General features: G+C 32.8%; 1 protein-coding gene across 1 annotated transcript in view; it reads left to right on the forward strand.

Moving 5' to 3' along the window:
• Nucleotides 1-15,949, forward strand: part of LOC139520825 (uncharacterized) — a 175,480-nt gene that overhangs the window by 18,037 nt on the left and 141,494 nt on the right. The window contains exons 3-4 of the mRNA XM_071313797.1: nt 11,525-11,626; nt 14,818-14,865. Coding sequence (XP_071169898.1) covers nt 11,525-11,626; nt 14,818-14,865 — 150 coding nt within the window. The remainder of the gene's footprint in view (nt 1-11,524; nt 11,627-14,817; nt 14,866-15,949) is intronic.

The raw sequence follows: 15,949 nt of genomic DNA on the forward strand, positions 1-15,949 counted from the left end.
TTAGTAAGAAATCGTTTTTTTTAAATTTTGTACAAAATTCAATCGTATCCGAATCCAGCTTTGTTCAGACAAACTTCACAACATATAATTTAAAGCATGTCATAAAAGTTTTTAAATTTAAAATCTTATCCTTAATCATTAATGTTCAGTGAATCAGCCTGAAAAATATTCAGTATTTTATAAAGAGCATGTCTGATTTTTAAAAAGAGTTGCATGTAAGTCCCTTATTTTTTTTACAGTGGATTATTGGTATGAAAGTCAGTGAAGTACTGTTATAGTTCAATGTACTTTTCTGGTGGTATAGGTATATAGTTACAATTAAGCCGTTACAATTAAGCCATATATTTCAAATACTTTTCAATACACTTTAGTCATCATTGCTTCATACAAAACATCATTTGACATCACAAAAAAGGGTACTTTCTGAAGCATGAAAAAGGTGCCAGGAAATGGCTAGAATGCAGGATTTTGCATCATTTACCCCAGACCCCCGGCGTCCGCATTGGTTGGCGGATTTAACTTTTAGATGTGGGTAAGTAATTTTTTTATTGATCTTACCCGTGGTAAGTCAAGGTGCCAAAAAAATCCTAGAACACTGTGTGAACAGGATATTTTGTTTGTTTGATCTTCTTTCTGTGAACAGGATATTTTGTCTCTGGTTTTCTCTCTCTGTGAACAGGATATTTTGTCTGTTTGGTCTTCTCTCTTTCTGTGAACAGGATATTTTGTTTGTTTGATCTTCTTTCTGTGAACAGGATATTTTGTCTGTTTGGTCTTCTCTCTCTGTGAACAGGATATTTTGTCTGTTTGGTCTTCTCTCTCTGTGAACAGGATATTTGTCTGTTTGATCTTCTTTCTGTGAACAGGATATTTTGTCTGTTTGGTATTCTTTCTGTGAACAGGATATTTTGTCTGTTTGGTCTTCTCTCTCTGTGAACAGGATATTTTGTCTGGTCTTCTCTCTCTGTGAACAGGATATTTTGTCTGTTTGATCTTCTTTCTGTGAACAGGATATTTTGTCTGGTCTTCTCTCTCTGTGAACAGGATATTTGTCTGTTTGGTCTTCTCTCTCTGTGAACAGGATATATTTTAAAATTGAGAATGAAAATGGGGAATGTGTCAAAGAGACAACAACCTGACCATAGAACAAAAAAGGATACTTGGTCAGCCTTTTAGTGTTGCCTTTTCTGTAAACAGGATATTTGGTCATGCTTTTTAAGAACAGGATATTTTGTCTGTTTGGTCTTCTCACTCTATGAACAGGATATTTTAAAATTGAGAATGAAAATGGGGAATGTGTCAAAGAGACAACAACCTGACCATAGAACAAAAAAGGATATTTGGTCAGCCTTTTAGTGTTGCCTTTTCTGTAAAAGGGATATTTGGTCATGCTTTTTATGAACAGGATATTTTGTCTGTTTGGTCTTCTCACTCTATGAAGAGGATATTTTGTCTGTTTGGTCCTCTCTCTCTCTGTGTGGACAGGATATTTTGTCTGTTCGGTCTTGTCTCTCTGTGAACAGGATATTTCTCTGTTTGGTCTTCTTTCTCTGTGAACAAGATATTTTGTCTGTTTGGTCTTCTCTCTCCGTGAACAGGATATTTTGTCCGTTTGGTCTTCTCACTCTATGAACAGGATATTTTGTCTGTTTGGTCCTCTCTCTCTGTGAATAGGATATTTTGGCTGTTTGGTCTTCTCTCTCCGTGAACAGGATATTTTGTCTGTTTGGTCTTCTCTCTCTCTGTGAACAGGATGTTTTGTCTGTTTGGTCTTCTCTCTCTGTGAATAGAATATTTTGTCTGTTTGGTTCTCTCTCTCTGTGAACAGGAAATTTTGTCTGTTTGGTGTTGTCTCTTTATGAATAGGATATTTTTATGCCCCACCTACAATAGTAGAGGGGCATTACGTTTTCTGGTCTGTATGTCTGTTCGTCTGTCCATCCGTCTGTCTGTCTGTTCATTCGTCCATGCATCCGTTCGTCCCACTTCAGGTTAAAGTTTTTGGTCAAGGTAGTTTTTGGTGAAGTTGAAGTCCAATCAACTTGAAACGTAGTACACATGTTCCTTATGATATTATCTTACTAATTGTAATGCAAAAATAAGAGTTTTGACCCCAATTTCACAGTCCACTGAACATAGAAAATGATAGTGTGAGTGGGGCATCTGTGTAAGTAACTGGGGACAAATTCTTGTTTCTCTTTGGTTTTCTCTCTGTGAACAGGATTTTTTGTCTGTTTGGTTTTCTCTCTCTGTGAACAGGATTTTTTGTCTGTTTGGTTTTTCTCTCTCTGTGAACAGGATTTTTTGTCTGTTTGGTTTTCTCTCTCTGTGAACAGGATTTTTTGTCTCTTTGCTTTTCTCTCTCTGTGAACAGGATATTTTGTCTCTTTGGTTTTCTCTCTCTGTGAACAGGATATTTTGTCTCTGGTTTTCTCTCTGTGTGAACAGGATATTTTGTCTGTTTCGTCTTCTCACTCTGTGAACAGGATATTTTGTCTGTTTGGTTTTCTCACTCTGTGAACAGGATATTTTGTCTCTTTGGTTTTCTCTCTCTGTGAACAGGATATTTTGTCTGTTTGGTCTTCTCTCTTTCTGTGAACTGGATATTTTGTTTGTTTGATCTTCTTTCTGTGAACAGAATATTTTGTCTCTTTGGTTTTCTCTCTCTGTGAACAGGATATTTTGTCTGGTTGGTCTTCTCTCTTTCTGTGAACAGGATATTTTGTCTGTTTGATCTTCTCTCTCTGTGAACAGGATTTTTTGTCTTTTTGGTTTTCTCTCTCTGTGAACAGGATTTTTTGTCTGTTTGGTTTTCTCTCTCTGTGAACAGGATATTTTGTCTGTTTGATCTTCTCTTTCTGTGAACAGGATATTTTGTGTTTGGTCTTCTCTCTCTGTGAACAGGATATTTTGTCTGTTTGGTCTTGTCTCTCTGTGAACAGGATATTTCTCTGTTGGTCTTCTCTTTCTGTGAACAGGATATTTTGTCTGTTTGGTCTTGTCTCTCTGTGAACAGGATATTTCTCTGTTGGTCTTCTCTTTCTGTGAACAGGATATTTTGTCTGTTTGGTCTTCTCTCTCTTTCTGTGAACAGGATATTTTGTCTGTTTGGTTCTCTCTCTCTCTCTGAACAGGATATTTTGTATGTTTGGTCTTCTCTCTCTCTGTGAATAGGATATTTTGTCTGTTTGGTCCTCTCTCTCTCTGAACAGGATATTTTGTCTGCTTGGTCTTGTCTCTCTGTGAACAGGATATTTCTCTGTTGGTCTTCTCTTTCTGTGAACAGGATATTTTGTCTGTTTGGTCTTCTCTCTCTGTGAACAGGATATTTTGTCTGTTTGGTCCTCTCTCTCTCTGAACAGGATATATTGTCTGTTTGATCTTTTCTCTCTGTGAACAGGATATTTCATTCCTTCATCTTCACTTCTTGAGAATATGATATTTGTCTGTTTGGTCTTCTCTCTCTGTGAACATGATACTTTTACTAATCCAAATCAATTATTTATGTGTTTACTAATTGTATTAATAACTCATTCAGAAATGAATAATAATAAAAGCTGGAGGATATTTGAATTATTAATATTTATTTATTTCGATCAGATTTGTAAACAAAACTCTTTCCTTTTTTTATACCATTGTATATGTTTTGTCCTTGTAATGATAGATATCTCTTTAGTATGTTTGATGTGAACAGATTTAATGTACCATATACCATTCAAGCAGACTATAATGGCAGGATAGATATAAAAATGTAAAAGATTGTTGTAAGTTAGAACCCAAAGTGTCTAGGGATTGTGACAAGAAACAATAAAATTCAGGTTAATTCAGCATTTTGTTTTAATTTCAACTAAATATTGTGGTCAAGGTTGAAATCTTGTTTAGTACCAAAATTAAACTGTTTATGTGCAATGTACAACCGGTAAAACTATATATTGTGAAAAAAACTGCTGTATACATGTTTCGGTTGAGAGAAAAACAAATCAGAAGGAGACTTCAACAACATTATCACCCAAAAAATCCTTTGGTGAATAAATAGGTGAAAATATATCTATTACATATATGAAATTAAATATACCTACCCATACACTGTAGTGAAGGTACATTTGGGGTGTATTTTACCCATCTATTTGTTTTTAATGGTCAAGTGCACTTATTCATATGATAACACTCCATGATAACACTTCATTTTGAATCAAAAAGTTAATACATTTGTAGTTAATGCTCCTCTCTGAGATCAGGAAATGCTGGGATTGGTTTTCTCTAAACTGTGTTCTTGTTTGTAATAGTGAAAGTAAGCTTACCGTTCAAATTTTTACCCTCCTATTTATTGCAATTATTACACTTTTGCAATCTTTGATTTCTTTGAAAGTGGCACATCATGTTGTTTTAGTGAAATAATTTATGAATCTTTAAACAAGTGCTTTCAAATTTTCCTTTATTGTTACTGATGACAAAAATGAGGTCCAAGTTTGATAGTGAGGATTTTCACTTTTGCTGTTCAGAAGTTATGGTCCTAAATTTATTAGAATTTGGTACTTTTAGGAGTTTCCATGCAACAACTTGACAATTGTTGTATTAATTCTTTTCAAATGTTTATATGTTGTTACTGATGATCTAAAATCTAGTTCAATATTTGTGGTTTTCACCATTGCTGTTCAGAGGTTAATGGTCTTTTTTGATTGGAAAATGGATTTTTATGGCATTTCCATCCTGTTTTAGTTGAAAGCATTCTAATTATCATTTTCAAATATTGATATGTTACTGATGACAAAATGAAGATCTAGCATAATATTGTAATCAAAAACACTAGTTGCCATCATTTTGACGGCCTGTTTTCGTTGTTGTGTGATTGGTCAAATTGTAGTCTAATTCCATTTCAAATTTATTTTCAATATGTAGCACTGTCAAATTGAGTATTCTTAGGTCCATTTTCTTAAAAATTTACACTTTTGTTGTGATTGGAGAATGTAAGGTACCTTAGATTTTAAAATTTTGTAGGTACTGTCGGTACATGTACTTACTTAGTTTCCAGAGTAACTGGATTCTAACTATTAAATTTAAGCAATTAGCTGTACACCTTAACATGTGTTTTTGGAAGCTTTTATGCATGACCACTTTACTGACTTCTGATTTAATTATACTACAATTCCCATTTTATTCTGATCAAAATTTTATAAGGGTAGAAGTCTAAAGCAAAAAATGTTATACTAGACATGTGTTGTTGGAAGTTTTTATGCATGGCCACATTACTGACTTCTGATTTAATTATACTACAATTTTCCAGTTTATTCTGATGATCACTTTGAAAGCATAGAAGTCTAAAACAAAAAAATGTTATTCTAGATATTCTTTATAAAAATCCAAAGCCTCCAGGTTCATTCACATATGAACTTAATAATTATGTAAGTTACAAGGCTCTATACTGCATACCATAAAAACAAATTCATTCTGCATTTTCACATCAATCCTATTTTAAATATTCATAGGACTTTAAATAAAAACTTATCATGGTTCGTGAAGTTCAAATGTAGCTATAATTACAATGTGAATTGACATTGCTCCATCCATGCAAAACTGCTATACCTAATTTAATTCTTGTATAAAAAATACTGCTATATAACTTGTTTATTGTATATTTAAACTTGGGTGTGTGGATATAAAACTTAAGTCTATAATTTAGAGGAAGATCCCCGATTGTAGTGAATTAAGATAGGATTTACATTAGTGTTAACAATTGGGATATAAAAAGCATGTTTAATTTAATGGATACTGCATAAAATGATGGAAACAGGTGACCTTGAGAGTGGCAAAGGTTTTGAAAATGAGAATGGGATTAACACTAGTACTATAGGGCAGAATGGAATGTCATCTGCTGACAATAATGTTCCTCATCCAGAAACTCAGGGTGCAGCATACATAAATCATGCTTATATCAGTACTGATAGTATAGACCTCTGTGGTAACGAGGATGTGCCACAGATGAGAGAAACAAAAAGTTCTGCTGCTGCTGAAAAACGGAAAACAGAGTATTTTCATTTTAAAGACTATAAAGATAGTTCTGAAAATTTACAAGAATTGGCTCAAAAGACGAGCAGTGACTGTAGCAAAAGTAGTGACAGGTTACCTAATACATATATAGATTATTCATCCAAAGAATGTGATAACATGCCACATCAAATAAAATTTGGTAGGTACAATGAAGGCTGTTTTCTTTTTTTCTTTTCAGAAACTCAGGTTCAATACTTACTTCATTATTATTGTTTAAGAAGTGTTTCTAAATGTGATTTAAATTCGTTAATTTGCAAAGTGTTTGTGGATGACACATGAGGATTAAAACTTTTACTATTTACAAAAGTTTGTCATGCGAGAATAGTATTTTGTTAATATATACCGAATAAAAAAAGTTTAGCAACAATGCTTTTAATTTCTTATTTTAAAAATAAACTGTCTCCTAAACATAACAATTAATACAATATTACAAGAAAGAAAAATAATTCAAAAAATAATCTTTGAATCATTGCGTACCCGGTAATATATAGTATGCATGTAAAAGTTGTTGTGTCTCATTTTTAAATAGCTTAACCTTTATACAGAAATGTAAATGTCATAGCCATGCTTTAAGATTTAAGATTAATGCAAATTATTTTAAGAATTTAAACAAATGATTAATGAATATATTTAGTCTCTGCTTTAATTATTTAAGAAAATTATACTGAATATTGAAAGTGCCAAAGTTGAGAAAATTGTGTACAATTTGAAGGTGCATAACACTCTTTTATCGTCCAGGGTAAACTGTTTTTGCATGGGCACAGGACGTTTGCGCTTTTTTACCTGTAAAACGATAGGACATTTGCGCTTCAAATACTATGGACATTTGTGCTTCAAATACTATGGACATTTGCACTTTAAATTTTGAATCACCTGTATTCAATTGACCTGACATTTGCGCTTTTTACCTATCATTGTGCATCTGTAATTATAAGGAGAAATAATACAACGTAGATGAATTTAACTTATATTTTTTCATGATTATGACAAATGGTGCAGAATCCTTCCATGCCCACTTAAATGAACAGTTCTACTCACTCATTCTGCAAATATTTTTTTTCTTTTTGAAGAGTATCATTTGACAACAGTCGGTTATTTACATTATGATTTGTTATATTGATGAGCAGGCACCCCAACTATTGAGAAACATGATGATTTATTTGAAATATGGGAGAAATACCAGTCAGAACAGATAACAAGAGCTATTTTTTTAGCTCACCTGGCCCGAAGGGCCAAGTGAGCTTTTCTCATCACTTGGCGTCCGTCGTCCGTCGTCCGTCGTCCGTCGTCGTCCGTCGTCGTCGTCCGTCGTCGTTAACTTTTACAAAAATCTTCTCCTCTGAAACTACTGGGCCAAATCAAACCAAACTTGGCCACAATCATCATTGGGGTATCTAGTTTAAAAAATGTATGGCGTGACCCGGTCAACCAACCAAGATGGCCGCCACGGCTAAAAATAGAACATAGGGGTAAAATGCAGTTTTTGGCTTATAACTCAAAAACCAAAGCATTTAGAGCAAATCTGACATGGGGTAAAAATGTTTATCAGGTCAAGATCTATCTGCCCTGAAATTTTCAGATGAATCGGTCAATCGGTTGTTGGGTTGCTGCCCCTGAATTGGTAATTTTGAGGAAATTTTGCTGTTTTTGGTTATTATCTTGAATATTATTATAGATAGAGATAAACTGTAAACAGCAATAATGTTCAGCAAAGTAAGATCTACAAATAAGTCAACATGACCAAAATGGTCAGTTGACCCGTTTAGGAGTTATTGCCCTTTATAGTCAATTTTTAACCATTTTTCGTTAATTAAAGTAATCTTTTACAAAAATCTTCTCCTCTGAAACTACTGGGCCAAATTAATCCAAACTTGGCCACAATCATCTTTGGGGTATCTAGTTTAAAAAATGTGTGGCGTGACCTGGTCAACCAACCAAGATGGCCGCCACGGCTAAAAATAGAACAAAGGGGTAAAATGCAGTTTTTGGCTTATAACTCAAAAACCAAAGCATTTTGAGGAAATCTGACGGGATAAAAATGTTTATCAGGTCAAGATCTATCTGCCCTGAAATTTTCAGATGAATCAGTCAATCGGTTGTTGGATTGCTGCCCCTGAATTGGTAATTTTGAGGAAATTTTGCTGTTTTTGGTTATTATCTTGAATATTATTATAGATAGAGATAAACTGTAAACAGCAATAATGTTCAGCAAAGTAAGATCTACAAATAAGTCAACATGACCAAAATGGTCAGTTGACCTGTTTAGGAGTTATTGCCCTTTATAGTCAATTTTAACCATTTTTCATAAATTAAATTAATCTTTTACAAAAATCTTCTCCTCTGAAACTACTGGGCCAAATTAATCCAAACTTGGCCACAATCATCTTTGGGGTATCTAGTTTAAAAAATGTGTGGCGTGACCTGGTCAACCAACCAAGATGGCCGCCACCGCTAAAAATAGAACATAGGGGTAAAATGCAGTTTTTGGCTTATAACTCAAAAACCAAAGCATTTTGAGGAAATCTGACAGGGATAAAAATGTTTATCAGGTCAAGATCTATCTGCCCTGAAATTTTCAGATGAATCGGTCAATCGGTTGTTGGGTTGCTGCCCCTGAATTGGTAATTTTGAGGAAATTTTGCTGTTTTTGGTTATTATCTTGAATATTATTATAGATAGAGATAAATTGTAAACAGCAATAATGTTCAGCAAAGTAAGATCTACAAATAAGTCAACATGACCAAAATGGTCAGTTGACCCCTTTAGGAGTTATTGCCCTTTATAGTCAATCTTTAACCATTTTTCATAAATCTAAGTAATCTTTTACAAAATCTCCACTGAAACTACTAGGCCACAATCATCTTTGGGGTATCTAGTTTGAAAAATGTGTCCGATGACCTGGCCATTCAACCAAGATGGCCGCCACGGCTAAAAATAGAACATAGGGGTAAAATGCAGTTTTTGGCTTATAACTATGAATTCCAAGCATCTAGAGCAAATCTGACAAGAAGTTAAATTGTTAATCAAGTCAATATCTATCTGCCCTGAATTTTTCAGATGAATTAGACAACTGGTTGTTGGGTTGCTGCCCTCCAATTGGTAATTTTTAAAGAAATTTTGCCGTTTTTGGTTATCTTGAATACTATTATAGATAGCGATAAACTGTAAACAGCAATAATGTTCAGCAAAGTAAGATCTACAAATAAGTCAACATGACCTAAATGGTCAATTGACCCCTTAAGGAGTTATTGCCCTTTATAGTCAATTTTTAACAATTTTCATTAATTTGGTAAATATATGTAAATTTTTACCAAATATAGTTCTCTGTTACTAATGGGCAAAGTTCATTATAGATATAATTGTAAGAAGCAAAATCGTTCAGTAAAGTAAGAACTTCAAACACATCACCATCACCAAAATACAATTTTGTCATGAATCCATTTGTGTCCTTTGTTTAATATGCACATAGACCAAGGTGAGCGACACAGGCTCTTTAGAGCCTCTAGTTTTCAGTCCTTGGGCTTAAGATATCAAGAGAAAACTATGTGTTAACATGGATTAAGAATGTTTTCTTTTACTAGTTTTAGTTGTATATAAACTTTTTAACATATGCCAATGTGCTAAGAACTGTGCTATGAAATGATTTTAAAACTTTTAACTCTGCGAGGTCAAGCATGCCGGTCCCAAGCCCTGATAAAAGAGGTGGTCCTCCTTTTTCCTAAAACCAAATATTGCAAAAGCACAAATGTCCTATGTAAAAAGTGCAAATGTCCATTTTTAAAAAGCACAAATGTCCTATGATTTAAAGCGCAAGTGTCCAAAAATAAAAGCGCAAATGTCCTATGAAAATGCGCAAACGTCCCGTGCTGTTTTGCATTGCCTATGATAAACACAGCATAATTCTTATTTTTATACAGAATGTAAAATTTATTTATACCACTATAGAAATAATTTGTTTATTTCTTTGATATATTCATACAATGTTTTTATTCAAAGCAGAAGGCTTGGATGAAGTTTTCTCTTTGACAGAACTGCAATTACTACATGTATATGTTCCTTCCATGACTGGCTTTCTCAGCTGCCTATTCACTTAAGCATTCAATTACCACTGACATCTGCTGTTATCACAGTACAAGACTTTCAATTACACAGTTTTAAATCTAGGCCAAAATAAAGAATTCAATTTTAAAAGAAAATTTTAACAAAAAGGATAATAATCAAGGTCCTCTTTCTTACCAAAAAGGACATGAGAGATACAAATGTTATTTATTTTTCAGAACATAAAAGATGCTTCTGGTGTTTGGTTGGGTTGCTGTCTTTTTCACACATTCACCATTTCCATTTTCAATTTTATTCTACAAATGTTTAAAGGCTAGAATTGATTAGAAAAAAAACTTATACTATGATTAATGAATATATTTTGTCTCTTCTTTAATTATTGTAGAATTTAAACTGAATATTGAAAGTTCCAAAGTTGAGAAAATTGTGTACAATTTGAAGGTGCATAACACTCTTTTTATTGTCCAGGGTAAACCGTTTTTGCATTGCCTATGATAAACCACAGCATAATTCTTATTTTTATACAGAATGTAAAATTTATTTATATACCCACCATAAAAATATTTCTTTCATTTCTTTGATATATTCATACAATGTTTTTTTTCAAAGCAGAAGGCTTGGATGAAGTTTTCTCTTTGACAGAACTGCAATTACTATATGTTCCTTCCATGACTGGCTTTCTCAGCTGCCTATTCACTTAAGCATTCAATTACCACTGACATCTGCTGTTATCACAGTACAAGACTTTCAATTACACAGTTTTAAATCTAGGCCAAAATAAAATTTTAACAAAAAGGATAATAATCAAGGTCCTCTTTCTTATCAAAAAGGACATGAGAGATACAAATGTTATTCATTTTTCAGAACATAAAAGATGCTTCTGGTGTTTGGTTGGGTTGCTGTCTTTTTCACACATTTCCCATTCCCATTTTCAATTTTATTCTACAAATGTTTGAAGGCTAGAATTGATTAGAAAAAAACTTATACTAACTGGTTAACATTTAATGCTTAAATGATAAAGTTTTAAGCACAAAAATAATTAAATTGTAATTGTTATGCATTTCATTGACAATGTAATTGTAACGTAATTAATTTCATCAACAATGCACTTGTATTGTAATTAATTTCATTGACAATATCATTGTAATGTAATTGATTGCATGAGATTTAGGTGTAATATTGCAATGTAAAGAATTACTTTCCCCAGGCCTTGTGGTCTTAAAAGTTTGAATGTATGAGAATCAAACTGGATTTGGTGTTTCCAGGACAAATTTTGTACTCCCAGTACTGAGTAAAGTGTTATGATCGAGAGACCAGGCCTGTTTCTTATGAAAGAGTCAGAGAGGCTACAAAATAATAAGAAAAAGATGCAAAAGTGAGCATGTTATTAATAGGAAACATTTATTTATCATTATAGATACTTACAGAAAGAAGAGAAGTAGATGTTTGATAGCAATCATTATTATAGTTCTCCTGTTAGTTATAGGTCTGGCAGTATTCCTTGGTATATATTTTGGAAGTAAGTGATAGCAATCATTATTATAGTTCTCCTGTTAGTTATAGGTCTGGCAGTATTCCTTGGTATATATTTTGGAAGTAAGTGATAGCAATTATTATTATAGCTCTCCTGTTAGTTATAGGTCTGGCAGTATTCCTTGGTATATATTTTGGAAGTAAGTGATAGCAATCATTATTATAGTTCTCCTGTTAGTTATAGGTCTGGCAGTATTCCTAGGTAAATATTTTGGAAGTAAGTGATAGCAATCATTATTATAGTTCTCCTGTTGTTTATAGGTCTGGCAGTATTCCTTTGTATATATATTTTGGAAGTAAGTGATAGCAATCATTATTATAGTTCTCCTGTTAGTTATAGGTCTGGCAGTATTCCTTGGTATATATTTTGGAAGTAAGTGATAGCAATCATTATTATAGTTCTTCTGTTAGTTATAGGTCTGGCAGTATTCCTTGGTATATATTTTGGAAGTAAGTGATAGCAATCATTATTATAGTTCTCCTGTTAGTTATAGGTCTGGCAGTATTCCTTGGTATATATTTTGGAAGTAAGTGATAGCAATCATTATTATAGCTCTCCTGTTAGTTATAGGTCTGGCAGTATTCCTTGGTATATATTTTGGAAGTAAGTGATAGCAATCATTATTATAGTTCTCCTGTTAGACGGCGTGCACAAAGCTGAGTCCACAAACGTAACGTCTTCAAAGTACTAAAATCGTTTACGACGTCGGCATTTTCCCCCAGAAAACAAGCGCGTAACAAAAACACTGGACACTTAGTTTATCACATAACTTTAAATATTTACGTTCAACATATTTGTTTTTTCTTTCGAACAAAAAAGTGCAGCAAATGCACATTCTGGAAATATAGATAAATATGTGCTCAGAGCAGTGAAATGGAAATGATAAGCGACTATGTCGTCGACCCTTTTCAGAAAATAGCGTTAAAACGTCATTTCTTTAGATTGTAACATAATAGCTGGACATTAAAAAAAATCAGGTGTTCAGTCTGGACTATCGAATTATTCATATTTTGCAGATCATTTTAAACCTCTGGTTATGCACATCTGGAATACCAAGTTTTTTTTGAAAATAAAAAGATTGCAATTACATATTTTTCTTGCCGATTCTTCCATTTCGATCATTAGTCCTTCCAAATAACTACTTCTTACACATAACGAAGATCATTCCAGACTTATCTACAATGATCTTTTTTGATTTTTTTTGCGATGAATTTAGTGTGACGTCCGAGTCCGAATCCGAACAGTTCTATTCAACGAAAATGCAGGAAAATATGTTGAATTTGTATAAGTTTTAGGTCAAAAACTCTTATTTATGCTTATTTAATGTTACAAGTTACACCGTATTTTTTGCCGTTTTCTATATGTCCGTTTCATGCTTTATAGATTAAATTTTAATTTACCTTACTAGTAATGTGGATTTTAATGGCATGCATTCATCATTTTATCATAAAAAAATTCTTATTCTTATTTTTATTCAAACATATTTTAAACACGGTTGTATAAAACTTTTTAAAACGCGCATTTTACAGTTGCCGTCAACATTGTGCACGCCGTCTTAGTTATAGGTCTGGCAGTATTCCTTGGTATATATTTTGGAAGTAAGTGATAGCAATCATTATTATTGCTCTCCTGTTAGTTATAGGTCTGGCAGTATTCCTTGGTATATATTTTGGAAGTAAGTGATAGCAATCATTATTATAGTTCTCCTGTTAGTTATAGGTCTGGCAGTATTCCTTGGTATATATTTTGGAAGTAAGTGATAGCAATTATTATTATAGCTCTCCTGTTAGTTATAGGTCTGGCAGTATTCCTTGGTATATATTTTGGAAGTAAGTGATAGCAATCATTATTATAGTTCTCCTGTTAGTTATAGGTCTGGCAGTATTCCTTGGTATATATTTTGGAAGTAAGTGATAGCAATTATTATTATAGCTCTCCTGTTAGTTATAGGTCTGGCAGTATTCCTTGGTATATATTTTGGAAGTAAGTGATAGCAATCATTATTATAGTTCTCCTGTTAGTTATAGGTCTGGCAGTATTCCTTGGTATATATTTTGGAAGTAAGTGATAGCAATCATTATTATAGTTCTCCTGTTAGTTATAGGTCTGGCAGTATTCCTTGGTGTATATTTTGGAAGTAAGTGATAGCAATCATTATTATAGTTCTCCTGTTAGTTATAGGTCTGGCAGTATTCCTTGGTATATATTTCGGGAGTAAGTAATATCTATGATTAATAAAGTTCTCATGTTGAAATTAGATTTTCTTTTGTTCCTCAGTATATATTTTAATGGTAGGTGATTGCACATCAATAACTCATTATTTTCCTGTGCTATCAAAAGTGGACCCAAGCTCATTGTTCACTTTTTTTTTTAATTTCATCTATATAAAAACAAAAAGATGTGTTATGATTGCCAATGAGACAACTCTTCACAAGAGACTAAAAGCACACAAATTAACAACTATAGGTCACTGTAAAGCCTTCATCAATGAGCAAAGCCCACAGGCGTTGTCAGCTATAAAACTAAAAAGGCTCTGAAATGACAAATGTAAAACAATTAAAAAAAGAAAACCAAAGGCCTAATTTATATACAAAATAATAAACAAAAAACAAAAATGTTACACAGCAACAAACAACAACCACTGAATTACAGGCTCCTGACTTTGTGTAGGCATATACAGAATGTTGCAGGGTTAAACTTGTTTGACGGCACCCACCTTTCCACAAATCTGAAACATTTGTGTTACAGTACAACATGACACCTTACTATAAAAATCAGGCTGAAATCAGATTGATACAAATAGAAATACATCTCACAAAAACACAGATTGGATTTGAACAGGTACTTATACATCCCCACAACAAAAATGCACCTAGTACAGATCAGATAGTACTAACAATTACTGACAGCTAGTTCAAAGCCATAAACAACTAAAATAATCATGCATGTAAGACTGAAATGCTGCTTGATAGTAATAGCTGTTTTTACCACAGTGATATAATCCTGCAAAGAAGCCATAATACTCAAGAAGAGTGCTGTTTTATCCAGAAATTAATCATAAGATGTTTTTTCTTAGTTTTTAGATGCCTTTCGTTTTTTATTTTTTTTATGTTTTATGATTTGCCGTTAATACTAATCATTTCAGAATATCAATTCACTAAAATTTCTAATTTTAGTCATGGACAAACCAGACACGGTTTCTAAGGAATCACAGTATGAAAAAGGTATATATAATTATATGTCCCACCATTACCTTTGAATGGTTATTTACAAATATTGAAAAGAGCCATGTCGTGGATGCACATGACACAAATACTCTGGAAGTTACCATGTTTCAATGGAAGTGTTCTTGTATTGCTGTGCCTTATCTAAGCAGTAACTGATAAATAGTGAACCAAGGAACTAAAAGCTTACAGCAAGGAAAAGACAATACCTAACTAGTAAATTGCTGTTATTGGTATTCTTTTATATTCATTGATGAAGGGAACATTTGAAACCCAAAGGATGTATAAGACCTAAATTTGCGAAAAGCTGTATGATCAAAAGTTATGATCCTCGTCAGTGATTGTATGTTTATACTATCTAATGTTTTTAGTTCTTTAGTGATTTTGATATCAGTGGCATATCTTTGGATGATCTCCGCTCATTTAGCTTATGATAATTCAGGGCTAGACATAATGTAGAGATACCTGTATATTGATTATTGAAGGCTTGAAGTCTAATGGACTGTATGTGCAGTAAGGATGTATTGATTTAATAATTCACATCATCTGTTATTCATATTTTGACATTTTAATAAAAAAAATCTCATCTGTAATGTAAGAAATCCATGGATGACCTTAACTGAGTTATTAGACCCATTATGTTTGACCTAAACTGAGATGTATTGATAGTTGGTCAGTCAGACTTATTTAACGCACTGTAGTAAGCTGAGTCTTATATATAATCCGGTTCTGCCCCAATTATTTTATATGAACTGAGTTCAACTGACACTATATTACAAGGCCAAATATTTAAATTATTGATAATCATTCACAAAAATGTGATTTAAACATTGATCTATCTATATTGGTTATAAAAGAAGCTTTAAATCATGTCTAAGATACCAAGGTTTCAAGCATTATAGGTTTGAAATCCATATTAAAAGTACATTAAGTCAAGTAACTTAGATACAGTAGATGATATTTCAGTTTAATCAGAGCCCCTGTCTATTATGCATAAACATTATATTAATATCTACATGTCATAGTCCTTGAAATATTACCAAAATATTTGAAGTTTTTCTCTATTTTCTTGAATGGGTTGCAG

Source organism: Mytilus edulis, chromosome 4 (genome assembly GCF_963676685.1).
Source record: "Mytilus edulis chromosome 4, xbMytEdul2.2, whole genome shotgun sequence".
NCBI classification, from domain to species: domain Eukaryota; kingdom Metazoa; phylum Mollusca; class Bivalvia; order Mytilida; family Mytilidae; genus Mytilus; species Mytilus edulis.